Genomic DNA, 24,842 nt, shown 5'->3' with positions numbered 1-24,842 from the left:
AAAAGGAAAACAAAACCCGAGTGTCTGTCCTCTGGAGGCTTGGGACAGACAGGATTCTGGATCTTTTAGAAAATCCTTGGAACACAAAAGGATTGTTAACTTGAGAGCCCATTTCTTCTCCAGTACATTTGGGCGGTCAAAAAAAGTTAACCCTTGCAGGGTATTTTTCTGGTTACATCCTAGATCATTCGACGGCTTTCTATGTGGGATCTAACCAGTACCTTGATTCTTGGCTTTACACAGGTTCTGAGGACAGGGCGCGAGCCTCCATCTTGGTTTCTCAGCATCACATGAATGAAACAGAAAGCTTAATTTTTCCCCTACTGTAAATTTTGGGAAGAATGCAGAAATTAAGGTTGACCAAATTGTCGCATAAAAGTTTAGGTATGTGATAATTAAATACAAATTGTATCTGTTAAGATTGAGAGGGCTGAAATGAGAGGGATTTGATACTGGAGATTGGGTCAAAGCCATTTTTGCCATACCTGATTTTTCAAATTGTGCATTTTCCCCCTCACTGTTGATACTGAGAAGAGACCTTCAGTGTCACAAGTACATTTTTGAGGTATTTGTCTTTATGTACACTAATTATCTGGTTAACATCCACACATACTTGGTTTTGCTACCTTTTATTTTGGTAAATTTAAAAATATTCAGAGGTGCCTACCTAGCGCAGTCAGTGGAACATGTGATTCTTGATCTCAGGGTAGTGAATTCGAGCCCCACGCTGGGTGTAGAGATTACTTAAAAATAAAATCTTTGTGAAAAAAATTCTGTGAAGCCAGAGTAGGAACAATGGAGTAAAATGCCCAAAGCTCTATTTCAATTTTCTGAGCTTTGTTTGGCTGGTCTTAACCTTAAGCCTGCTTTGATATTTTATATACCTGTGTCATCAGGAGAACTGAGTATTACAAAACATCAAAGACATTTATTTAGGCAAAGGTAGGGATTACCATTTTTATACATTTGTCACGTTTCTTGAAATATCTACCAGAATATACCATTAAATACAAGGACACATATTTAATTTAGTTTTCTTTATTCTTTATGGACATGCAAATGCTGTTCTAGGACTATTCCCATTCTGGCTGTAGTCATTTCATTCAGTTGAATTACGTAGTTCAAAATATGCTGTTAGTAGGTTACTTCTTAAGCATGTTGAAATTACAATGTAATGTAATTTGTGATGGTCTGAGAACATACAGAACAGGAAGCATAAAATCATTTATTGACATTTTTCTTTGTATCTACTATTTACTCCTACCTACACCACCAAACAAAAGAACTGCCTTTTGAGTAAAATGTATATGCGTGATGTCTAAAATACTTGGTGATGTAATATGATTTGCTGAATTCTAATTTTTTACACTGTGTACATAACTATCAAAATGTGAAAGTAAATAATCACAGGGAACACATTTTATTTTACAATGGAAAATATTTGCAAAAACTTCCTTAAAGTAACTTCTCCTCCTGCATTGTATTAGCGAGATGCATCTATGGTTAGGCTCCTGCCCATCCCGTACCCTTAAGCCCTGATAGAGACCAATGCAATTCATTTGCATTGACTTTCTATTGTAGAGCTTTGGAACCAAGGGAAGGATCCAAACATAGCTTCATTTTATCCAATCAGAAGAGCCGCTTCGTGCTAACCTCTGATTCGCCCATTCCTCTTTGCATTCATCCAATCATCAGGCCACTTTAACAGCCAATCAGCGGCCTAGATACCCACCAATCCGGGAGCGGGGCCGAAGCACGGCCTTTGTGTCGGGGATGTCAGCGCGTCGGCGAAAGCTCCCGCCAATAGAAAAAGTCGTTGGTGTATGCAAATGAAGCCCCTATGACGCAGAGACGCAGCGTGAAGCGTGGGTATAAAAGCGGAGGCAAAGGGGGGGCTTGGAGCACAGAGCGGTTTGGTCGTTCGTTGGAGGGTCCTCTTTTCTTTGCTCGGCGACTGCGGCTCTTCATTGGGGAGCAGGAGCGGCGCGACGATCGGAGAAGCGGCCTAAGACTTCGGCGTTGGGTAAGTGTTGGCGGTTTTACTCTTTGTTCGAGGCCCCGGCAGCCGTTGATGCCGCGGGCCGCAGCCGTTGGGAACGGAGCGCTGGCCGGTGCGGGCCGCTCGGGCCGCTGGTGTCGGGTGTGGGGCCGGGAGGTTTTCCCTTGGGGCTGCGTTCCGGAACCGCGTCTCCGCCTCTTTCCCGGTGGTGATTCAGAGGTCCCGACGCCGGGTTCCGGGCAAGCGGGGCCTCCGCCCGTCGAGGAGGGGAAGTGACTCCTCCCCGCGCTCCCCCTCCCGGGGGAGGCCGCCGCCGCCGCTCCTCGCAGCCTGAGTCATTAGGGGAGGGGGAGGAGGCGGCGGCCCCGGGCCATCTGCCGCGGCAAAGAGGCGGAAGGGCAGGGGCGCCGAGCCCGTCCTATCCTCCGCCCCCGGGAGGCTAGCGCCACGGCCCGAGAGTCACGGGTGTCTTCTTTAGGTAAAAGAAAATGGCCCGAACCAAGCAGACTGCTCGTAAATCTACGGGTGGGAAAGCGCCCCGTAAGCAGCTGGCCACTAAAGCCGCCAGGAAAAGTGCTCCCTCTACTGGCGGGGTGAAAAAACCTCATCGCTACAGGTAGGCGAGTCGGAAGGAAAACAATGACCCGGTGGCGCGCGGCCCCCAAGCGGGAGCGCTGTTCGCTCTCGGGGATCCGCTTACACTCTCCTGCCCGCTGCAGGCCCGGGACCGTTGCGCTTCGAGAGATCCGTCGTTACCAGAAATCGACCGAGCTTCTGATCCGGAAGCTGCCTTTCCAGAGGTTGGTGAGGGAGATCGCCCAGGATTTCAAAACCGATCTGAGGTTTCAGAGTGCCGCCATTGGTGCGCTGCAGGTAAGACGAGCGTGGCTGGAGTAGGGTCGGAGGGCTTCTGCGTGGCTTCTCGTCCTCGGAGAGAGTTTAATGGTGTGGCTCTTGTGCTCCACAGGAGGCCAGTGAAGCGTACCTGGTGGGTTTATTTGAAGATACTAATCTGTGTGCCATCCACGCTAAGAGAGTCACCATCATGCCCAAAGACATCCAGTTGGCTCGCCGGATACGGGGAGAGAGAGCTTAAGTGAAGGCAGTTTTTATGGTGTTTTGTAGTAAATTCTGTAAAATACTTTGGTTTAATTTGTGACTTTTTTTGTAAGAAATTGTTTATAATATGTTGCATTTGTACTTAAGTCATTCCATCTTTCACTCAGGATGAATGCGAAAAGTGACTGTTCACAGACCTCAGTGATGTGAGCACTGTTGCTCAGGAGTGACAAGTTGCTAATATGCAGAAGGGATGGGTGATATTTCTTGCTTCTCATGATGCATGTTTCTGTATGTTAATGACTTGTTGGGTAGCTATTAAGGTACTAGAATTGATAAATGTGTACAGGGTCCTTTTGCAATAAAACTGGTTATGACTTGATCCAAGTGTTTAACAATTGGGGCTGTTAAGTCTGACCATACATCACTGTGATAGAATGTGGGCTTTTTCAAGGGTGAAGATACAAGTCTTAACCACAGTGTAACTTACAGTTTCCTTAAAAAAAAAAAAAAAAAAAAAAGTAAAACTGGCAGCTATAGAATACACTATGTGCATTTATAATAGCTATTTTATATATTGTAGTGTCAACATTTTTAAATTAAATGTTTTACATTCACATGTGGTGGGGAGTCTTGTCATTAAGGTGTGTGTAATTTAAAGTCCAGTTGGTTTTCTCCTAACTAGACTGCACTTGTTTTCATGAGAGTAAACTGCTTTGCAAATTATACCTTGCATAAGTCCTCATTCTACCACATGTTAACTAACCCTCTAGCTGATTAATGCAAACACTAAGGGGGGGATTTTATTTATAAGGGCTCTAGAATATAATACAAGTTATTCACACCAGCATCATCTGTTACTAATATTCTATACTAGTTAGTGCAGCTTTTCTTTGTGTTGTGATTGGTCGCATAACTAGGTTTTTTCTCTACAAAGAGGAAACCATACCGAAGTTCTTTTCCTTGTGGAGTTTGTATTATAATAACCCTTAGAGTAAACTTGCTGTGGGAGAGGGGCACACAACTCCAGCTTCTTGAACCTCTGCCAGTTAAGGTGGTGTCGGGTTAGGTTACATCTGATACATGGTCCTGGAAAAATCACTTTATAGAGGTGGCCTTCCAAGTGGTTTTAAAAACTAACCTTCTATTGAAGTCTTTAGGTCAATTATGTATGTTGACTAAATTTACAAATAAACTTGTTTATTCAACGAAGTGTCAAAAACCTACATTGAATATACAGAGAAATACATCCATTATTTAGGTTCTTTGTATCTTGAAGCTTGAGCTTGGTCTATATCTGGTTTTGCTTGGTAGACAAACCATTTGTATACGAAAATAATGACGAATTTCCTTAGACAAGTCATTTCACCACAAGTACAGAGTACCTTGGTTTAAGCCACTTTTTCAGTATGAAGCTAGTTTAATTGACCAGTGATGGTCCACTGTAAGCTTGTTAGTATCTAGATCTAGTCAGCAAGACCATGGGCACAACGGCCACTGGTCATCAGATGAGCATTTTGTGTGTTTGAAGCTAGTAGCTATAGAAAAGATAGTTGTGCCCTGATAAAGTAGCTTTTTAAAAAAAGTTTGGGTTAGTTTCACATTCAAGGGGCTTATGAAGAGATGCAAGTTAGGATACATAGGCTTGATTCTTGGCAGCTTAATGAGTCTTCACGAGGCACTGAAGGTGGAAGGGTGGAGTCCAATAACTGCTCTGGAGCAGTGACTTCCCAATTCTGATGATCTCAACATTGTTTCTGAAGGACGTTGCCATCTTGGACATGGGAATGTGCTGTGGGGTGCCTGGCAGTGTCTGAGTAGTAGACTTAACTATGGTGATGTCCGTTCGTTGAGTTTACTAGTTGTGATAACCCAAGTGGAGTGAAACTTGACTCTTCCCCAGTACAACTTGGGTACATCCTGATGCAGACGTTTGTGGGTTTTATTGGGCAGCTTGGAATCTTGCTGCTTTAAATAGTGCAGCTTGTGCTTGCACAGTGTGCATGAGCGTACTTGGCCCAGCAGTCGAAAGTATCTTTTGGTTCTAGGAAGCTGCCCACACAGGATAACCCTGGGTTTTAGGTGATGGAACAGAATCTGTAAGGAGAAAAGCAAAAGCTGGAGCTGATGAAGGTATCCTGTGCCCTTGATGGATGAGACAAAAATAAAGTTTTTTGAAGTTGAGATTATCTCATCTTGTTAATGGTCTTCATTTGAATTGATAACATCTATTTCACAAATAAAAGTTTTTGTGGGGAAATGCCCGGAAAGTTTGCCTTCTGACTCAGCTGGGGGGGGGGGGGGGGATGCATTCAGAAAGGACAGGCAGACCCCCTTTTGAAAGGTGTCACAGTTTGCTCAAGGCTGCAGATTTATGCCTGTTGAGCCTGTGGATTAATGGTGCATTTCTTGACTGTCGATGGATTTGATTAGGCCAGACCCGTTGAGGGCCGAAGTGTCCGCATCCTGCACGGGCTCTGACTACCAGGAGATTTTGAACCAAGCTGTTTATTGTCCTTGTCCTGAAGCCCTCAGCCTGGCCAAAAGCCAGGTCCACCCTGGTGAGGTAGCCCCCATTGCTTTTCCTCCACACCTGCTTCTCCTTGCATTCCCCTTTTTCCCTGCTAGGCTAATAGTAATTATGGACCTGTGGGCCCTTGTTTCTAAGTCTGAAATAATCCCTGCTTCATCCTTAAACTGGTATGTGTAAAACCAGATGATTTATTCAACATGTAGAAATTACACTCTATTTACAAAATTTAAGGTGGCGGGGTGCCTGGGTGGCTCAGTTGAGCGTCCCAACTTCGGCTCAGGTTATAATCTCAAGGTTCGTGAGTTCGAGCCCAGCATCGGGCTCTGTGCTGACAGCTTGGAGCCTGGAGCCTGCTTCGGATTCTGTGTCTCCCTTTCTCTACCCCTTCCCCTCTCGTGCTCTGTCTCTCAAAGATGAATAAACGTTAAAAAAAAAAACAAAAAACAAATGGGCCCCTGGGTGGCTCAATCTGTTGAGCGTCCGACTTCAGGTCATGATCTCACAGTCCGTGAGTTCGAGCCCCACATCGGGCTCTGTGCTGACAGCTCAGAGCCTGGAGCCTGCTTCAAATTCTGTCTCCCTCGCTCTCTGCCCCTCCCCCACTCATGCTCTCTCTGTCAAAAACATTAAAACAAAATAAAAACTGCAAAGTTTAAGGTAGTATGAAAACAGAGGCAAGCACTTCAAACCCAACTTACTTAAATATGTCTTAAGTTTCCTTGTTTATTTTTTGAGAGAGTGCAAGTGGGCCAGGGACAAAGAGGAGGGGGAGGAGAGAGAGTCCCAACCAGGCTCTGCACTGTTGGCCAACGGACTCAAACCCACAATTGTGAGATCGTGACCTGAGCCGAAATCCAGCTGGATGGATGTTCAAGCCACTGAGCTACCCGGGTGCCCCGAGAAGGAAGGACAGATCTGGGAGAGGCCAGCAATGGCCACCCCATACCCCTTGCGGGGGCTTCCCAGCCAGGGAGGCTCAGAGTGTAGGGAAACAAGCTCTGAGCTAACTGGCTGGACTGGAAATTTACTCTTTTCCACTCAGTTCCTCAGTCATTCCTCAGCTTTCTCCCCGGGGCTCTCCCTAGCTGGCTCCTTGCAAGCACTGCCTCCTGCCTGGTGGTGGGCATGGGGGCCGGGGCCTGTGCAGCACTTGGAAAGCAGGCCCCTTCTGGATCACTTTCAGGTAGGGTAGCAGAGGGTCGACACAGTCCAGTCAGCTGTCTGCCAGTGGGTCAGCAGGAAACTTGGGCTCGCCCTTCGGTTCCCACAAGACGGGGCCAGCCTGTGTCCGGGAGCAACAGCAGAGGGGGCCAGAGAGCAGAACCTCAGGCCTGTGGCCAGCCCAGCCCGCCAACGGGGAAGGGCGAGGTGTGGTTTTCACCACACCCGTCCGCAGCTGTTGTCTCACTGGTGGTGCTGTGGTCTACTGGGCATGAGAATCTTGAGCTCCCACCCTGAGCCTCCGGTCCCCACCCCTGCCTCCCCGTCCCTTGGGTTGGGAGTGCTTCACCGTCACCCCACTGTGGCCATCACAGCCTGCTTTCCCTCAGCCCTGACACTGAAGCACCGACCGAAGAACACCGCTGAGCTGGCTGTGCCGTGCCTGGGCCCCACATCCTCTTCCTCCCTCGGCCCAGTGGTGGTCCCACCTGCCCCCGTTGGGCATTCCTCAGGGGGAGTCCGTCCAGCTGGGCCTGGCTTTGGTCAGCAACTTCAGCACAGGCAGCTGGCCGTCTAGCTGCCTTCCTGAGGACAAGGCTAGGGGAAGGAAGGAAGGGCCAAGTCCCTGCCCAGGCCGCTAGCCCAAATCCCGCAGCACCCCCACGGAGAAGGCTAAAAATGCCCTCTTGGGCCAGATGGCTGGCCTTTTGGCTCCCTGACCCCTTTGTCACCTCTTTGTCAGCACGTGTGGGGAATGAGCAAGGTTGTAGATTGAGGTGATGCAGCTGGGTCAGCTTGGAGTTTACACAGAAGAAGGCTGTGCCGTGAGGTGGAGCCAGGGCCTGGTGTCCTGCCCCCTGGGGGGTGTCTGCTCCCCGTGGCTCTGTTAATTGCCCAGCAGCCCCCTGGCCCTGGCGGTGAGGGATCCCACCTGGATACCACCATTGTTCCAAGCAGGATCATGGAACTTCTCTGGGGTGTGCCCCTTGCCTGAGCATCAGGGGCCAGGACTGTCGGTCAGGCACACCCAGGAGAAGCATGTAGCTTTCTGCCCTGAGCAGAGGACCCTCCTCCACCCCACGTACACCATCACCCTTCTCCATAGAGGAAGCTCAGAGTTCTGCAGTCACCCTCACTACCAGGGAAGCAAGGGCAGGGGCTTTGGTGAGGCTGTGGTCCCTGGAGGGGCTATAAAGCCACACATGACTTGGAAGGGTGCCAGGGACTGGGGTCTTGTCTCCATCCAGTAGCTGCCAACCCTAGTTCAGGAATATATACAGTGGAATGGAGGGTGGGCAGTGCCCAGTGCAAGGTGCAAGAACAGATTGCTGTGGGGCGTCTGGATGTGCAGCGGTCTTCGGCTCAGGTCACGATCTCACGGTTTGTGAGTTCAAGGCCCGTGTCAGGCTCTGTGCTGACAGCTTGGATGCTGTTTCTCTCTCTCTCTCTCTCTCTCTCTCTCTCTGCCCCTCCCCTGCTCAGCCTCTTGCTCTCTCTTAAAAGCAAACATTAAAAAAATAAAAACATCAAAAAATAAGAAAAGGGTGCCTGGGTGGCACAGTCAGTTAAGCATCAGATTCTTCATCTCGGCTCAGGTCATGATCTCACAGTTCATGAGTTTAGGCCCCTGCACTGTTGGTGCAGAACCTGCTCGGGATTCTGTCTCTCCTTCTCTCTGACCCTTCCCTGCTTGTGCTTGCTTTCTCTTTCTCAAACTTAAAACAAAAACTTAAGAAGAGAGGCCTGCGGCCCTAAGCTGTCCCCTGCATCTTGGGAGTCTGGATTTCTCCCTGGCCATTGGCATGACGGTCATCAGCCTAGAGGACAGGAACTTCAGGGGCATGGTGGGGGCACCAAATAAAGGTAAGGCCCAAAGCTGGCCCCCCTTGGCGGAAGCATTCAAGGCCAGGGAGGGACAAGAAGCTCCTGTCGCTTTGAAGGAAAGGCCTAAGACTTGCTTGTATTTGGAGTTGTGCCTGGCACACAGCAGAAGCTCCAGACGTGTTTGCTGACCAGCCCGGATGGCCTTGGCAGCCCACAGCAGAGCTGGCTGGATCTGCTCCTGGCATGGGTGGCAAAGAATGAGCCCAAAGTCCCAAGAGCTTTGGTTACCGGCCCGGCTTCCAAACTGGGAGTGTTCCATGTAGAAACTGGGGCTCCAGTGGTCCCCGAGAACAGCTGCCCCCTCCCATCCCTTATTAGAATCTGAGCTTTGTGTCTTGACACTTCAGTAAGCAGAAGCTATAGCAGGTCAGGATGCTGCTGGGGACGGGGTGGTAGCTGAGAGGATAGGCTCAGGGTCAGCCAGGCTCAGGTTCAAGGCCCAGCTCCCCCATGTGGATGAGTTTCCGAACCCATCTGTGCTTCCCTGTCTGTAAAACGGGAATGAAAGCAGTGTCTAATAGGCTTGAAGGGATTTAATGACATAATCTGTGCAAAGCCTGGTGACTAAAAATATTTGACAGCAGAAGTAAAGGGCACTGACCAATCAGAACACAGACTGGTAGTAGTAAACAACCAGTACTGCCCTCTGGCTGAGTACAGCCCCCGTATCAGGGCTTACCACAAGCTCAGGGTTAGTATTACCAATAGTACAGAAGCTGCTATCATTCATGTTACAGCAGGGCAAAGGGGGTCCAAATCAGAAGATAGGCTAGCCCTCTGGAAACAACCACAAAGAGAAACCCCCAGAATGGGTGAGAGGGTGGCCATCTGCCGAGAGCAAACATTTTCAGAGAAGGTGTCTGTAGATATCAGCATGGGAGATGTGGACCCAAATCCCATCAGGGGTCCAGGCTGTGACTGCAGCAGAGAAGCGAGAGCTACACAGAGCTCAGAGACCCTCAACTGCATGAAGAAAAACCAAGTCTAAAAAAACTTTTTTGAACATTTATTTATTTTGGGGGCACCTGGGTGGCTCGGTCAGTTGAACGTCCGACTTTGGCTCCGGTCATGATCTCACTGGTCACGGGTTCGAGCCCCGCATCGGGCTCTGTGCTGACAGCTCAGAGCCTGGAGCCTGCTTGGGATTCTGTGTCTTCCTCTCTCTGCCCCTCCCTGGCTCATGCTCTTTCTCTGTCTCTCAAAAATAAATGTGTGTGTGTGTGGTTTTTTGGTTTTTTTTTTAATGTTTATTTTTGAGAGAGAGAGAGAGAGACAGAGCATGAGCAGAGGAAGGGGCAGAGAGAGAGGGAGACACGGAATCCGAAACAGGCTCCAGGCTCTGAGCTGTCAACACATAGCCCAACACTGGGCTCAAACCCACGAACCATGAGATCATGACCGGAACCGAAGTCGGATGCTTAACCGACCGAACCACCCAGGCGCCCTGAAAAACTGAGTCTAGCAGGAAGGGCCCAAAGGCTAAGAACAGCACAGAGACGGACACAGATTCTGGTAGGGAAGAGGCACCTCTAGAATGCCTGTCTTCAGTCAGGAGCCAGTTCTCACTATCGCCTGGACAGATGTGGGTCAGCAGCCTCTAGGCCTGCCTCAGCCGCTGGGCATCTGGCTGGCACCGTGGTATTTCCATCACTGTGGTGGGTATCACTGGCAATTCGGTCACGATAACGCAGTCCCGTGTGACAGATGGCTCTGGCTTTGCTGGTACGAGTGAGTTTTTCAGCCAGTAGAGCAGAGGACAGACCAATAAGGGTGCCACCCCGCCCCGCTCCCGCCAACCCTGTGACATCTGGCCAGGAAAGTGGGAGCGAGGGTCAGAGGTCAGAGGCAGACTTCTCCTGAACAAATTTCATGTAACCCGCTAGATGGGCTTCAGAAACAGAGTAAACACATCTTCCAAATAAAATCAATGTTTCAGAGTTCCTCCACCGAACAAACAGGAACACTTGCCCTTAGATCAAATCCAGGTTCTCTAAGACTGAAACAATACAAAGGACGAGTATAGGGCAAGTGGATATGTTTTCAATCAAAATGAAACAATGGAAATAAAAACAAGGGTGTAGGCCTGGCAGGCATTGGGATCCCTCCTCTCTCTCTCTCCTTACTTAGAAAGCGTTCCTCCTCCATCCCAGCACTTAGCCAGAGGGGGCCGGATGGTGTCTGCCTCCCACCCAGAGCAGGAGAGCCTGGGGCTTTTATCTGGCCAATTGCACACAGGAGAGTCCACTGATGTCTGTTGAATTAATGGATGACTGATAATAACAGCAAATATTTATTCGGTGCTTACCAGCGCCAGGTGCTAGGCTGGGCACTTTATGAAAATGATCTCATTCAGTTCCTTTTTATAACCGTTGGTTGGGAGGAATCGCTAGCCCCCATTGTACAGATGAGAAACTGAGGCTCAGGTGCAGTCATCTGCCTGAGATCCTAAGAGCAGAGATTTGGGCTCAGGACTGTTGGGTGTCAGAGCTCAGGTGGGTAAAGCATTCACAGAGAAGCGGTTGCCTGGTCCCATGCGTCTCTGAGAGTGGTGCCTGGATGGGAGGCATGGTTTATGAGTTCAATCCCATTTCATCCAGCCCTAAGGGCCACTCATTGTCTTGTCTTTTGTTTTGCCTAGGCTAAAAAATGCTTTACTGAGGAGTGCTCAAAGGGAGCAGGCCATCAGATGGAATTTGGGATAGTTTCATTTCCCAAGTTGTTTTTGTTTTTTATAATAGAGAGAGCAAGCATGAGCAGGGGAGAGGGGCAGAGGGAGGGATACAGCCTTCGCGTGGAGCCTATTTAAGCAATTATTTAATTAGATATTTAATTATTCATTTAAGTAATCTTTACACCCAAGGTGGGGGCTCAATCCTGCGACTCTCGGATCATGACCTGAGCCTAAATAAAGAGACGCTTAACTGACTGAACCACCCAGGTGCCCCCCAAGGTTTTTTTTAAAAAAGCAGCTTTTATTGAGGGGTGCCTGGCTGACTCAGTCAAAAGAACACTCGACTCTTGATCTAAGGATTGTGAGTTCAAGCCCCACATTGGGTATAGAGATTACTTAAATGAAAAGATAAATTTAGGGGTGCCTGGGTGGCTCAGTTGGTTAAGCGTCTGACTTCGGCTCAGGTCATGATCTCACAGTTCATGAGTTCGAGGCCCACGTCGGGTTCTGTGCTGACAGCTCAGAGCCTGGAGCCTGCTTCGGATTCTGTGTCTCCCTCTGTCTCTGCCCACCCCCCCCCCACCCCCCACCGCTCGTGCTCTGTCTCTGTCTCTCTCAAAAATAAACATTAAAAAAATAAAAAAACCAGCTTTATTGAGATACATTACACATATCATACAATTCACCCATTCCAAGTATAAAATTCAGTGGTTTTAGTATATTTGAAGATCTGTGCAACCATCACCACGGTCAATTTTAGAACACTTTCCACACCACAAAGAGAACTCTGTACCCTTGGTTATCACTCTTTATCCCCTCCATTTCCCTCAGCCCTAAGCAACAACTAATCTCCTTTCTGTCTCTGCAGATTTGCCTACTCTGAACATTTATGTATCTGGAATCATACAACTTGTGGTCTTTTGTGACTAGCTTCCGGCATTTACCATGCGTTCAAGGCTCAACCATGTAGTTCCATACTGTGTATCAGCACTTCACTGTTTTTATGCCTGAGAAAAATTCATTGTTATGGACATGCCACATTCTCTTTATCCATCTATCCCTTTGGGTTGTTAACATTTTTTTTTTTTTAAGTTTATATATTTATTTATTTTTTAGTAATCTGTACACCCAATGTGGAGCTCGAACTCATGACCCCAATATCAAGAGTCGCATGCTCCTCCAACTGAGCCAGCCAAGCGCCCTCAGTTGTTACCACCTTTTGGCTAATGTGAATAGTCCTACCATGAGCATTAATGTAGAAGTTTTGTGTGGACCTATGGTTTTTTTTTTTTAAATGTTTATTTATTTTTGAAAGGCGCGGGGGAGGGGCAGAGACAGAGAGGGAGGGACAGAGGATCTGAAGCAGGTTCCACGTTGACAGCAGTGAGTCGGATGCAAGGCTGGAACCCACGAACCGTGAGATCATGACCTGAGCCGAAGTCCAGACGCTCAACCGACAGAGACACCCAGGCGCCCCTGGACCTACGTTTTCAATTCTCTTGTGTACGTACTTAGGAGTGAAATTCCTGGGTCACATGGGCACTCTATGTTGAGCATTTGGTGGAAATGCTTAACTGTTTTCCATTCTCACCAGAGACTGAGGGTTCTGATTTCCCCACATTCTCAGCAACATTGCTGTAATTGTTATTGTCTTTCATTTTGGCCAGACTAATGGGTGTGAAATAGCACCTCATTGTGCTTTTGGTTTACATTTCCTTAATGCTAATGATGTTGAGCACCTTTTCATGTGCTTATTGGCCATTTGTAATCTTCTTGGGGAAAACGTTCAAGTCGTTTGCCTATTTTAAATTTATTTGTCTTTTTTGAGTTGTAAGAGTTCTTTATGTGTTCTTGATACAAGGCCCTTAAATATATGATTTGCAAATATTTTCTCCCATTCTGTGGGTTGTCTTTTTACTTTCTTCATTGTGTCCTTTGATGCAGGAAAGTATCTTATTTTGATGAAGTACAACTTATCTATTTTCCTTTTATCTCTTGTGCTTTTGGTGTCATATCAAAAAAGCCACTGCCAAGGTCACAAAGATTTATCCCTATATTTATTTCTAGAAGTTTTCAGAGGTGCCTTTTCAAATTTTTTTTAAAAAAAATTTATTTTATTTTAGAGAGAGAGTGAGCAGACAGGAGAGGGAGGGAGGGAGAGAGAGAATGTTAAGCAGGCTCCACGCTGAGCTTGGAGGCTCGATCCCTTGACCCTGGAATCAGAACCTGAGTGGAAATCAAGAGTTGGAGGCTCAACTGACTGAGCCGCCCAGGCACCCCCAGAGCTGCATTTTTTTTTTTTAATTGAAGTGTAAATAACATACAGTGTTATATTAGTTTCAGGTGTACAACATAATGATTCAACAATTCTATACATTACTCTGGGCTCATCATGATGAGTATCAGAGATGCATTTTTTTTTAAATTTTTTTTTCCAACGTTTATTTATTTTTTTGCGACAGAGAGAGACAGAGCATGAACGGGGGAGGGGCAGAGAGAGAGGGAGACACAGAATCAGAAACAGGCTCCAGGCTCTGAGCCATCAGCCCAGAGCCTGACGTGGGGCTCGAACTCCCGGACCGCGAGATCGTGCGTGACCTGGCTGAAGTCGGACGCTTAACCGACTGCGCCACCCAGGCGCCCCAGAGATGCATTTTAAATGCACTACTCTACTCTTTGGGCAACCCCCCCAGCAGACCCCAAGCTCTAAACCTGGACACAACTCTTCACAAAGCCCCCCACCCTAGTCCCAAATAGGCTGCTTACATTTCAGCATTTCTGCCTCGCGGTTTCATATAGATGCAAATGTGGACAGGCGTCCAGGCAGGGACAGCTTGAAGGCTCAGGACGCAGTCTGGTGAAAGAGGCGGTGGTGAGTGTCAGATGCTGCGTCCAAGGCTCAGGACTGAGGAAGCACCTGCTGGGGCCAACAGCCCCACCTACCTTGGCAGCCCCGGTAGGTCCTTCCAGTGGAGGCTGGGCCCACTGCTGTCCAACTGCCACTCCTTCCTCCTTCCGTTGCTAGCAGTTATGATAGCGGGGCCACTATAGAAAAGGGCCTGTAGAAAGCGACTCCCTGGTCACCACCCAAACTTGGCTTTCCTCATCTCAGTTTACGCATCGTGCCAGGCCACCCTCTCAGAGACCCAAGATCAGGGTCTGATGACCTCTCACGGCGGCAGGACTCTAGGACCTGGGAGAGCCCTTTGGGAAATTCAGGTCGGCTGGATGCCAGCCCTGCTACTCTGGCTGTGGGTGAATGGCCTGGCCGGTGTTGGTAGCAGAGAAAGGGGCACCAGGGCCAGGGAAGGGCAGCTCAGATCTTCCAGTCCAGCCAATACCACTCGAGTGGGCACCCGCCGGTCTCTTCCAAAGTCCGCCGCCCGCCGCGGTGGGGGTGTGGGGCAGATCCTTCCGCGGTGGGGGTGTAGGGGAGATCCCAACCCCGAGCGCCCAGCAGGTGGCTTGGGCCGCGAGGCGCGCGGGGGCGGGCCCGGCGCGGCGGGGGCGGGGGCGGGAGGAGGCCTGCGGTGGGGGCGGGGGGCGCGTGCAGGAATGCGCGCCGCCCCCGCGCGGCCCCGCCCCGGGCATCCCGCGCCGACCTGGCCTCGCTGCAGGGTGAGCATCATGGCCGCTTGGAGACAGCCCCAGGCCGGGGAGCTGCTGGCCGAGGCCCGTAGAGCGTTCCGGGAGGAGTTCGGGGCCGAGCCCGAGCTGGCGGTGTCGGCGCCGGGCCGCGTCAACCTGATCGGGGAGCACACGGACTACAACCAGGGCCTGGTGCTGCCCATGGTGAGGGGCCGGGCGGGGAGCCTCGAGCCTCCCCAGCGGCAGGGCCGGCCTTAGGCGCGCGGGGAGGTGCCTGGTCCCTGCGTGGATGTTGGGCGGCCGCGCCAAACTTTAGCCATCCTGCCCCGGGTTTGGGGGACGAGCACATCGGAGAGACCCGGGGACGGGGTATTTCCCACGTTGGAAGGGAGGAAGCGGGGGATCCGCGAGGAAGTAGACGAGGAGGGGGTGTGCCGGCGCCTCTTCGCTCAAGCCCGCCCTCTGTGGACGTGATCCTCCTCATCACGCTGGGAGCCACCTCAACTTGTGCGGCTCCAGTGTGGCTTGCGGAATGGGGGCGCTTCGGGCTTTGGCTTCCGGGGGCCCCAAACGCAGACCTGGGGGAACTAGCCTCAGACCTCCTGGCCCTACCCGTTCGGGAGGAAACTGAGGCCCAGAGAGGGTCAGTGATCTGCTTAAGGTCACACGGCTGGTTCTTGGTGGGGCTGGAGTCAGGCCTCTCAGCTCTTTCCACCTGGTGCGGCTTGGCAAGCGAGCGGGTACAGTGCACCTGAGACCACTCCAAAATGGGGACGCGTCAGTTGGAGCTCCTCTTACTCTCCTTCTCTCCTTTCCTGCTCCGTGCCCCACAGCTGAGAGCCCATATTCAGGGCAGAGTCCAGGTCTACACTTCTGCAGCACTGGCCCTGCCCCCCCCCCCCCCCCAAGACCCAAGGGCAGAACCCAAGCCCCCAGGGCCAGCTCAGCACTCAGGTTCTTCCCTGAGGACCCCCCCCCCCCAATTCCTTCCTGTTGAGCCTTAAAAGAAATCTGTCTGAAACTTTTTATTTCTCAGAACTTTAGTATCAGAGAAGCCTCATCCATGGGTCGCCTGGCAAAAGCTTTACATACCCCCTGTCTTTCCTGCCAGGCGCTGGAGCTTGTGACTGTGCTGGTGGGCAGCCCCCGGGCAGACGGCCTTGTCTCCCTCCTGACCACCTCCGAAGATGCTGATGAGCCCCGGCGGCTCCAATTTCCACTGCCCACAGCCCAGCGGTCATTGGAGCCCGGGACCCCCCGCTGGGCCAACTATGTCAAGGGAGTGATTCAGCACTACCCAGGTATGGGGATTAGGGCTGAGTCAAGTTCATGCTGGTAGTATAGGAGCACCACCTCTCAGCCGCAAAGCTCCTCAGCTCATCTAATCCACCATGGGGTAACGTATAGGGGAGGGTATCCCTGTTTTACACATGATGAAACTGATACCCTGAGAGGTTCCAGAACTTGTCCTGAGCTGCCCATTTTATGATTAGCGGACCAGGATTCAAACCCTAGCTTGTTGGCCTCCAGAGCCCTAAACCAGGAGGAGAGTTGGGAAGACTGTGTCCCAGGAACCTCAGGGTAGGAGGATGGAGACACAGCCCTGGAAGCAGCTATCAGGCATTGCCTGCCTGCATAACAAAATACATGCCCTTCGTGGGCCCATCCTCCCAGATGGCTCATCTTACCATCACCCATTCTTTCCAGCTGCTCCCCTCCCTGGCTTCAGTGCAGTGGTGGTCAGCTCAGTGCCCCTGGGGGGCGGGCTGTCCAGCTCGGCGTCCCTGGAAGTGGCCACATACACTTTCCTGCAGCAGCTCTGCCCAGGTACTTCCTAGACCCCAGCCTTCCTTCCCTGAGGTTTCCTTGTCAGAGATTGTTCCTCGACTGTGGCTTCCGGAGGAGGGTGGGGAATCGCTCTGGAGTGTCCTTGGAGGTCCCACTGCTCCCGTTCGCCCACTCCTACGTGCCCCCCTCCTGGGCCCCAACCTCCTCACCTCCCCCTGTGCCGCAGACTCCGGGTCCATAGCTGCCCGGGCTCAGGTGTGTCAGCGGGCCGAACACAGCTTCGCAGGGGTGCCCTGTGGCATCATGGACCAGCTCATCGCACTGCTGGGGCAGAAAGGCCACGCACTGCTCATTGACTGCAGGTCAGGGGCTCCCCTTGTACCCTCCCACCTCGTCACGAGGAGCTTCTGGGTGGAGCGTGCCCACCACCTGGTGTGGCAAGCAGACACTTGGGCTTGTCATCTCCCCACTCCGACTCCATGCCAGGTCCCTGGAGACAAGCCTGGTGCCGCTGTCAGAACCCAAGCTGGCCGTGCTCGTCACCAATTCCAACGTCCGCCACTCGCTGGGCTCCAGCGAGTACCCTCTGCGGCGGCGCCAGTGTGAAGAAGTGGCCCGGGCGCTGGGCAAGGAGAGCCTTCGAGAGGTGCAGCTGGAGGAACTGGAGGGTGAGAGCTGGCTGGGCATCCTGTGGGGCTGCCAGGCCCTTGACGTGGGCTTGACCCTCCTGTCTACCCCCTCCTCTCCGGGGGCCTGTGCTGTGCTCTGCCCACTCCCCCTAAGACTGCAGACCTAGGGCTCCAACCTCGGCAGGGCTGCTGAAATCTTAACATTGTTCTTTCTAAGAGGAGGATTACGTTTCTGCTGTGGAAAATGTAGGAAAACACACAGAGGAAAACAGCGAGCTAGAGGGCCACCACCCAGGGATAGCCACCGCTAACACCGCCAGTGTTTCTCTACATCTGCGTTTACCAAGTTCAGTATAGGCCATATGGTCACTGGCTTTCTCTTTCATTACATCTTAGAGCCCTTTCCTGTGCCATTAGGGGCACTTCATCAGCAAGGCTTCTAACACTGCAGCATACAGGTGTGTCATAAGTTAATCATTTTCTAATAATCCCGTGATGCGGCGGTGAATGTTTTCGTGCAAGAGAGTCTCTCTCATTATCTTCTTAGGAGTAGATTCTTAGGCGTAAGATCGCAGAGTCAAAAGGTGCAAGTATTTTAAAGGTTCACAATACACGTGGCCAGGAAGATAGGATATGTAACAGTTTGAGGGTCAAATTCCATCTCGCTCCGTCACACCTGTGGGGCAGATAGTCTTATTCCGTTCATCGTTTTGGATGAGGAAGCTACAGTAAGTGGCAGTGCTGAGTGAGACTCAAACCAGGCAGGTAACCCCCCATAGCCCGTACTCTCAGCCACGGGGCCAGGCTGCTGGCTTTGGGAGTTGTGCCCTCTCTGGCAGCGTGCGGGTGCCCATTTGGAGGACACTGGCCGGCCTGGTGGGACCAGCTTGTCCTTCTTGGTGACCTGTCATGTTCACACCTGCCCCACCTGCTCTGTGCAGGTGACCTTATTGGAGGTGTTCACGCTTGAACACTTTGGCCGTCCCTCCTCTCCACCGTATCCCTTCCCACCACTCCTGGGGTGTGTGTGTGGGGGGTCTCCCCCAACCTTGGAAACAGTGCTGTCCCCCGCCTTCTCCAGAGTCTTGTGCCAGAAGCCCTGTTTTCCCTCCTTCCTGTCCTCTGCCTGGCTCTTCCCCTTTTGCTTGGAAACCTGGTCGGTTTTCTTCCCTTCTAAAATTGAGTCTTTTTCCTGTGCTCATCTTGGAAGAAGACCTAATGCTTTTGGCCCCCATTTTCTCATCTCCACTCATTTCTCCGTCCTCTCGGTCGGCCTGCCCCTTGCTCCTGCCACCGGACACAGCAGTGCTCCCGGGGGGGTTCCCCGCACACACCCACAGCCTGCATTCCCTCCCCCTCAGCGGCCGCCGCTCTCTCAGTCCTGTTGTGTGTGCCTGCCCCAGGCTTTGTCCTCAGTGCACAGCCCCAGCCACCATTGCTCCGCTTAGGACTCAGACAGGAGCCTGTAGCCCCTTGCTTTCCCGCCTGGAGCTCCCCCCGCCCCCCCAGCCCCATTTCCACCTGCAGTCCTGGAGCCTCCACCTGATTCCCAAGGGAACTCATCATCCTTTGTCCCCCATAGGCTTCTCCTGCTGAGAAGGATTATCTGTGAATTCTTCACCCTTGTCACTTCTGTTTCAAACCTCAGTCCCCTGTGTCCTCACTATCCACCCCCCCACCCCCAGTCTCCAATCTCTGTTCCCTCCATTCCTTCTTCCTCCACATCAGGCCCCTCGTTGGTTTCTGACTGTTTAACAACTGCTATTTGTGTTCCTGGTTCCGGCTTCTCCCAGCTTGGGCCCTCTGCCCTAGGCAGTCACTTTTGTCCACCAGAGCTCAGCTCCAGCCCTTCCCTGCTCCAAAACCTGTGTGGCATCCAGAATTAAGTAGCAGAGTCCCCCGGTACCCTGGGCTGCCGCTACCGACTCGGCTTGCTTTCCCCACCTCAGCATTAGCCAGCAGGATAGCCTACTCTTGGTGGGCCCTGTGCCCTGTCTCTTGATCTTTGCCTGGGCTGTACCCCAACTCTGGAGCCCCAGCTCTCAGGGGCTCCACTGATGCTCCAGCGTAAACAGCGGCAGGATTTCTTCTCCCTCTTGTGCCACTGTGGACTCCTGTGTCCCCCTCACCTTGGAAGCGCCAAGAGTCTGGGGCTTACCCTGTTGTTTATTGAGCACCCACTGTGCACCGGGCACTCTGCTGGCATGTTGCCCAATCAGTGCATAGTGGGTCCCAGAGAGTGACATAGGGGTCCCATCTTATAGTCGAGGAGGAAAGGCTCCAAACTTTAGTCACCAATGCCAGGTTCTGCTTACAGCTCTGTCAGAACCAGGTCTAAGACTGGAGGCTCCTCCCCTCCCCCCCCCCCCCCCCCCCCGCCACCTCCACCCCGACCCCTGCCCCCTAGCCTCATCACCCTGGTGCCCCCATCCCTCCATCTGCACGGGCCCAGAGGTGGTGGGGTGGCAGGTCTGCTGACCCCTTTCCCTTCCCAGCTGGCAGAGAGCTGGTGAGCAAGGAGGGTTTCCGGCGGGCACGACATGTCGTGGGTGAGATCCGGCGCACGGCCCAGGCCGCGGCTGCCCTGAGCCGCGGAGACTACAGAGCCTTTGGCCGCCTCATGGTAGAGAGTCACCACTCGCTCAGGTGAGGACTCCTGGGTGCCTGTATCTCCCAGGCACAGGCTGTCCCCAGGGCAGGGTGGGACCAGGCCTAGGCCCGCCCTCTCCTGTATCCTCTCCGCAGGGATGACTATGAGGTGAGCTGCCCCGAGCTCGACCAGCTCGTGGAGGCTGCGCTGTCAGCACCTGGGGTTTACGGCAGCCGCATGACTGGTGGTGGCTTCGGTGGCTGCACCGTGACCCTGCTGGAGGCTGCCTCCGTTCCCCAGGCCATGCAGCACATACAGGTGGGTGGGTGCCGGTGCCTGCGGGTGGGAGGGATGGAGAAAGGGCTTCCCAGGGCCCTGCCACGCTCAGACCCCACCTGCCTCTCCCCTAGGAGCAGTACAGCGGCACCGCCACCTTCTACCTCTCTCAGGCGGCCGACGGTGCCAAGGTGCTGCACTGGTGAGGCACTCCCCGGGACAGCACCCGGGCATGGGGCCTGCCAGGCAGCACGTCACGAAGCTCCAGGCCTCTGGCGCCTCTTGCCCTCTGCATCTGGGTGCTCAATAAACTTGTGCCTCCCACCACGATAACCCGCCTGCCTCTAGAGGTGGGTGTGTGCTTGGGGATCAGAGAAGCGTGTGTCAGAACCGCTCGCCTGCTCTGTCTGTGCTGGCACTCCCTGGAAGAACAGACAGGGCAGAGCCAAGCGGTAGCAAAATCTTTTATTAAGTGCAGAGCAAAGCTGGGTCCTTGTCATGCTGGTCCCAGCTCTTTGGTTACGCACAAACGGGCTTGGGCCTGGGGTAAGGGAGTAGTGGCCAGAAGGGCCATCTGGGACCTCTGCTCCCTTCACGCCTCCCAGAGGACACCTACCCTCTGCTCCGTAGCCAGACGTGCTGGCCCTGTGATCAGCATGGGGGTGTGCTGGGCTGCGAGGGGTCTGAGGATGGAGTAGCTGAGGCAGAGCCAGGAGGAGGAGGCAGGGTGGGGGCCCAGGTTCCAGGACACTGTCGGGTAGGGGTGGGGGGCTCAGGTCTGGAAGAACTGTTGGTCCACCTGGGTACTGAGGGTTCCACTGGTGGTCAGTGTCCGGCTCACAAACTCCTGGGTCACATGGCGGGTGAGGGAGCCACCTGCTTCCAGGCGTTGGGACCCCAGGGTCAGTCCATCTGCAGGGGAAAAAGCACTGAAGGACCCTGCCTGGGTCCCTGTCTATCCTGCTCTGTTAGCGCTGTGCTCCCCCACGAGAACTAGGATCCCCTGCCCAGCGACTCACCCAAGAAGAAAGGCTCGGTTGTGCTGGTGTGGGTGGTGGTGATGCTGCTGTACTCGCCTGGCAGCTGGTGCTGGAAGAGCCCGGGGTGGCTGCCCAGTTGAGGGAAAGGGCCTGGCATGGGCAGATGAGCGCCAGTCAGGGATGGTGCCAGGAGATGTGGCCAGAGAAGGGGTAGGGGTGAAGAATGGGCAAGCCACCTCACCTCCGTCCTGGGACTCGATGGTGATGATACCCTCACGCTCCGGCCCATAGCCTTGGGTGGTCTTGGCCTGCACCTTGAACTTGTAGGGCACGTTCTCACTGAGGCCCGGCACTGTCAGCCGGCTCTCAGGGCTGTCGCCATCCACCAGGAACGTGGTGGCTGGCTCTGAGCAGGGAAGATGCCTTTAGCCTCTGTGGCTCCCTCTCCACCCCTCCCCTGGCCACCCCTGAGGTGGGGACGGGCAGCACCTCCTCCATGGGCCATCTCACAGGTCACCAGGTAGCCGAGGATATCCCCATCGGGCCTGCGTGGCCGTTCCCAGCTCAACTGCAGCGAGTCTGGGCTCAGGGCAGTAAACACCAGCGGGCCCGGGGCACTGGGTGTGCTCAAAGTGAAGGTGGAGCCTGGGGGCAGCAGAGCAAGACTGTCAGCGTGTGGGTGGCTAGGGGACGTCATGGGGGCAGCCTCGGGGTGGGGAGTCAACTCACCTGGCAGGGGGCAGAGTGGGCTCTGGGGGTGCACCTGCGACTCAATGGTGATGACACCCTCACGCTCTGGGCCCCAGCCTTCCTGACTCTGGGCCCGCACACGGAACACATAGGAATGGTTGGGCAGAAGGTCTTCCACCACCACCGAAGTCTGGCTGGGGCTAGGGATGTTGAGCCGATGCAGCTCCCCTGGGGAGGGCAGACCGGGGGTCAGTGTTACTCCTACCCCTGGCCTGATCCCACCCCTGCCCTAGGCTGCCACTGATCATCCCACCCAGGATTCGCTGCGGTTTGGGTACAGGTGGGGATCAGCCTGGTATGGTGTGGCTGGTAGTTTAGGTAGTATGCTACACAAGGGATGAGTGGAGCCTAAAATCCCACCTATGTTCTGCCTGTTTGCGGGCCCAGGTCATTGCTGCTGCGAGTTTGCCTTCCCAGGGAAGCACCACTTCCTGGTTCCCACAAAAGCATCTCGCAGGCCAGCGGAGGCCCTGGGTCTGTCCCTAGGTCAGTGAAGCCTTGTTACGCAACGCCTCGCAGAGGGAATGACCTGGAGAGAGGGCCAGGGAGCTGGATAACTCAGAGGAGAGGAGGCAGTGATGGGCAGCGAGGAGCATGCAAGTGAGGCCCTCTCAGAACGTCTGGTGGGGATCATTAGTGTTGAAGGGACTTGGGTGGGTTCCTGTGCAGCTGGGTGCCCGAGCCTTGCAAGCCCCCAGCCTGCCGGCAGCTGTGCCTCACCCCCGTTCAGCAGCTGGTACTCCACACTGTAGCCCTGTAGCGCCTGCTCACACTGTGGCTCCTGCCAGCTCACTTTCAGAGACGTGGGGCCCAGAGCCGAGAACACCAGGCGGGTGGGTGTGTTGGGCACACCTGCAGCCAAGCGGGAGCCTGAAGACGGGAGGCCACAGTCAGTTTCTGGCAGGGGGGTCTCTGGGCAGGAGCCCTCCCTCTGACCTCCCGCGGCTGTCTCATCTCTGCTGGCCGCTGGCCTCGTGGCTCACTCAGCCTGCAGCACCCTGTCTGGGCCACCCAGCACCTCCCTGGACAACTCAGAGTGGCTGCGGGCCCTGCCTGTGCCTAGAGAGGATGAGCACCAGAAGTTGGCCGCCCCCTCCCCCTCAGCTGGTCTGGCCCCCCCTCTTCCCCCAGCCCATCACCCCCGGAAGGGCAGAGGCTATATTAGGCATCAGCATTGATGGAGATGAAAAATGGAGGGTGAAGTGCTGGGTTTGGGCAGTGGCTGCGATGAACAGATGGGTGACAGATGGAGCGGGACAGCTGTGGAGACGCGAGATGGCCACCCCTGTACTACCTGGGCCCCGAAAGGGCGCCGCTGGCTGCCCAGCCAGGATTATAGTGTCTCGGGAGTCCCCAGAGGGAGGGAACCCTTTCATCTGAGCCCGACTCAGGGACCCGAGGGCCCAGGACAGCGGAAGCCTGCTCCTCCCCTCTTCCCAGATGGGAGGGAGGCCTAGGGCAGGACAAAACAAGAGTGAGGGCAGGAAGTGTGCGTGTTGGAGGATGGGAAGCGGGGCCAGTAACCCCAGCCTCCTGGAGCTGGAGGAGAGGCAGGGTCAGTGGGAGAGGCAGGGCTGGAAGCGGACACTCACTGTGGGAGGACACGGAGGTGAGGGTGGAGTAGTCCCTGGGCAGCGTGGCAGAGTGGGAGTGGGAGTGTTCCGTGCGGGTCAGCGAGTGGTAGTCCCGCGTGAGGGTGGAAGATGTGCTCAGCACCCGGTGGGGCAGGTGTGGGCTCAGGTGGGTGCCGTAAGCGGTGTTGGCCACGGTCATCCTGTTCAGAGAGTTGGAGCTGCCTGGGAAGGCTACGTCCATCCGCCCGTTCACCACCAGGTGCTCTGTGGGAGGAGAGCAGGGTCACTTGGACAGGCCTGCGCCAGACCCAGACGCAGGCTGTGGCCCTGGGAATTCCTAGGATTACCTACCCTCTGAGGGGAGGGGGTGGGGGGCGCTTGGCATAAAGAAAACCAGCCTCTCTTGGCCCACCAGGGAAAGAAGCTCAGTGTTCCTGGCAGAGTCCAAGGGGCCACACAGGCTTCTGCAGCCCATGTCTGTCAGTCCTGCAGGATGCCAGTGTGGACCGTGTGAGCACCGCTGACCCCAGCTGGGAGACCTACTGCCCTTGCCGTCAGCCCTGCCTGGGGGAGAGCCCAGATGCCTGCCCTCGTGTCCCTTGAGACCTCTGGGGAGGTCTCCTTGGGTACTAGCGCCTGCCCCTGGGCACGACGAACTTCTGAAGTTGCATGCTCCTGCGGGCAGTCCTGCTTTGAGGAGATCACGAATGCCTGCCCCGGGGGTCCCTCGGCTCTGGGGGTCCGCCTCCACGCCGTAGCACCTCCCCAGGTTGGGCAGGGGGCCATTAGTGGGCAGCCTGACCACAGGGGGCTCAGGCTGGACGCAGGCGGCAAACGAGCGCGCCTGGCTGGGTGCGGGGTCGGGGCGCGCCGGGCAAGCCCGTCACCTCCGGGGGGCCTGGGTGTGGCGCCGCGGGCTAGGCCGCCACCCTCCCCGCCCGCGCCCCCGTCCGCGCTGTCTTCCGGGGGGCCGCGGGGCGGCTCGCCGTCGGAGGAGCGCCCGCTGCTGGCCGACAGGCGCGGGATGAGCTCCGGGGGCAGCCGCCACGTGACGCGCCGCAGGTCCAGCTCCTCCCCCAGCAGGGGCTCGAACTTCCAGCTGCCGCCTTGGGAACAACGAAGGGCCGCGTTGGCACCGCCGGCGGGCGCGGGCGGCTCCGGGAGGGGGCGCGGCGGGGCGGAGGCCAGCGACGTGAGCCCGTCCTCGGCTCTCCGGAATCCAAGTGTGGTGTGGCGGGGCGGGGCGGGGAGGGGGCGGGGGGGGGGGTGAGGTTGGTCGCGGAGCAGGCGACAGGCGGGCCCCTCGGCCCGCACGACGGAAGAGGAGGACTTCCGTGTGCGCCAGAGCTGGCAGGGCTGC

The 24,842-nt window shown here is 54.2% G+C and overlaps 3 protein-coding genes and 1 long non-coding RNA gene across 7 annotated transcripts in view; 2 read left to right on the top strand and 2 right to left on the bottom strand.

Annotated features, from left to right (window-relative positions):
• Positions 1-1,871: 1,871 nt before the first annotated feature.
• H3-3B (H3.3 histone B) lies at positions 1,872-5,247 on the top strand. Its single transcript, XM_086688068.1, has 4 exons — positions 1,872-2,023; positions 2,478-2,615; positions 2,719-2,872; positions 2,967-5,247. The coding sequence occupies exons 2-4, from the start codon at positions 2,488-2,490 to the stop codon at positions 3,093-3,095; spliced, it is 411 nt and encodes a 136-aa protein (XP_086544194.1). The 5' UTR covers positions 1,872-2,023; positions 2,478-2,487; the 3' UTR covers positions 3,096-5,247.
• Positions 5,248-11,945: 6,698 nt separating this feature from the next.
• On the bottom strand, positions 11,946-14,898 carry LOC147574532 (uncharacterized). Its single transcript, XR_015244300.1, has 2 exons — positions 14,074-14,898; positions 11,946-13,533 (listed from the first exon to the last, which is right to left on the bottom strand). It is a non-coding gene; the product is annotated as an uncharacterized LOC147574532 (long non-coding RNA).
• On the top strand, positions 14,854-20,511 carry GALK1 (galactokinase 1). The gene is made up of 8 exons (XM_086688067.1): positions 14,854-15,099; positions 16,007-16,196; positions 16,603-16,722; positions 16,910-17,045; positions 17,170-17,351; positions 19,808-19,958; positions 20,058-20,220; positions 20,313-20,511. Exons 1-8 carry the CDS (start codon positions 14,863-14,865, stop codon positions 20,382-20,384), a joined length of 1,251 nt encoding a protein of 416 aa, XP_086544193.1. The 5' UTR covers positions 14,854-14,862; the 3' UTR covers positions 20,385-20,511.
• A 118-nt stretch (positions 20,512-20,629) lies between these two features.
• Positions 20,630-24,842, bottom strand: part of ITGB4 (integrin subunit beta 4) — a 30,163-nt gene continuing 25,950 nt past the window's right edge. Inside the window, exons 32-40 of one of the 4 annotated variants that reach the window (XM_086688065.1) lie at positions 24,370-24,588; positions 23,501-23,746; positions 23,203-23,361; positions 22,629-22,778; positions 21,888-22,076; positions 21,648-21,803; positions 21,400-21,564; positions 21,198-21,308; positions 20,630-21,090 (exon numbers count right to left, since the gene is read on the bottom strand). In XM_086688065.1, the coding sequence (XP_086544191.1) occupies positions 20,951-21,090; positions 21,198-21,308; positions 21,400-21,564; positions 21,648-21,803; positions 21,888-22,076; positions 22,629-22,778; positions 23,203-23,361; positions 23,501-23,746; positions 24,370-24,588 (1,535 nt within the window). In that variant the 3' untranslated portion in view covers positions 20,630-20,950. The remainder of the gene's footprint in view (positions 21,091-21,197; positions 21,309-21,399; positions 21,565-21,647; positions 21,804-21,887; positions 22,077-22,628; positions 22,779-23,202; positions 23,362-23,500; positions 23,747-24,369; positions 24,589-24,842) is intronic. The other 3 variants (XM_086688063.1, XM_086688066.1, XM_086688064.1) reach the window with 3 other exon arrangements.

The sequence above is a fragment of the Puma concolor genome, chromosome E1 (genome assembly GCF_028749965.1).
Source record: "Puma concolor isolate L17-30 chromosome E1, mPumCon1.1.hap2, whole genome shotgun sequence".
In the NCBI taxonomy this organism is placed as follows: Eukaryota; Metazoa; Chordata; class Mammalia; order Carnivora; family Felidae; genus Puma; species Puma concolor.
The sequence above is the reverse complement of the archived record's forward strand: the minus strand, read 5'-3'. Positions and strand labels throughout refer to the sequence as shown.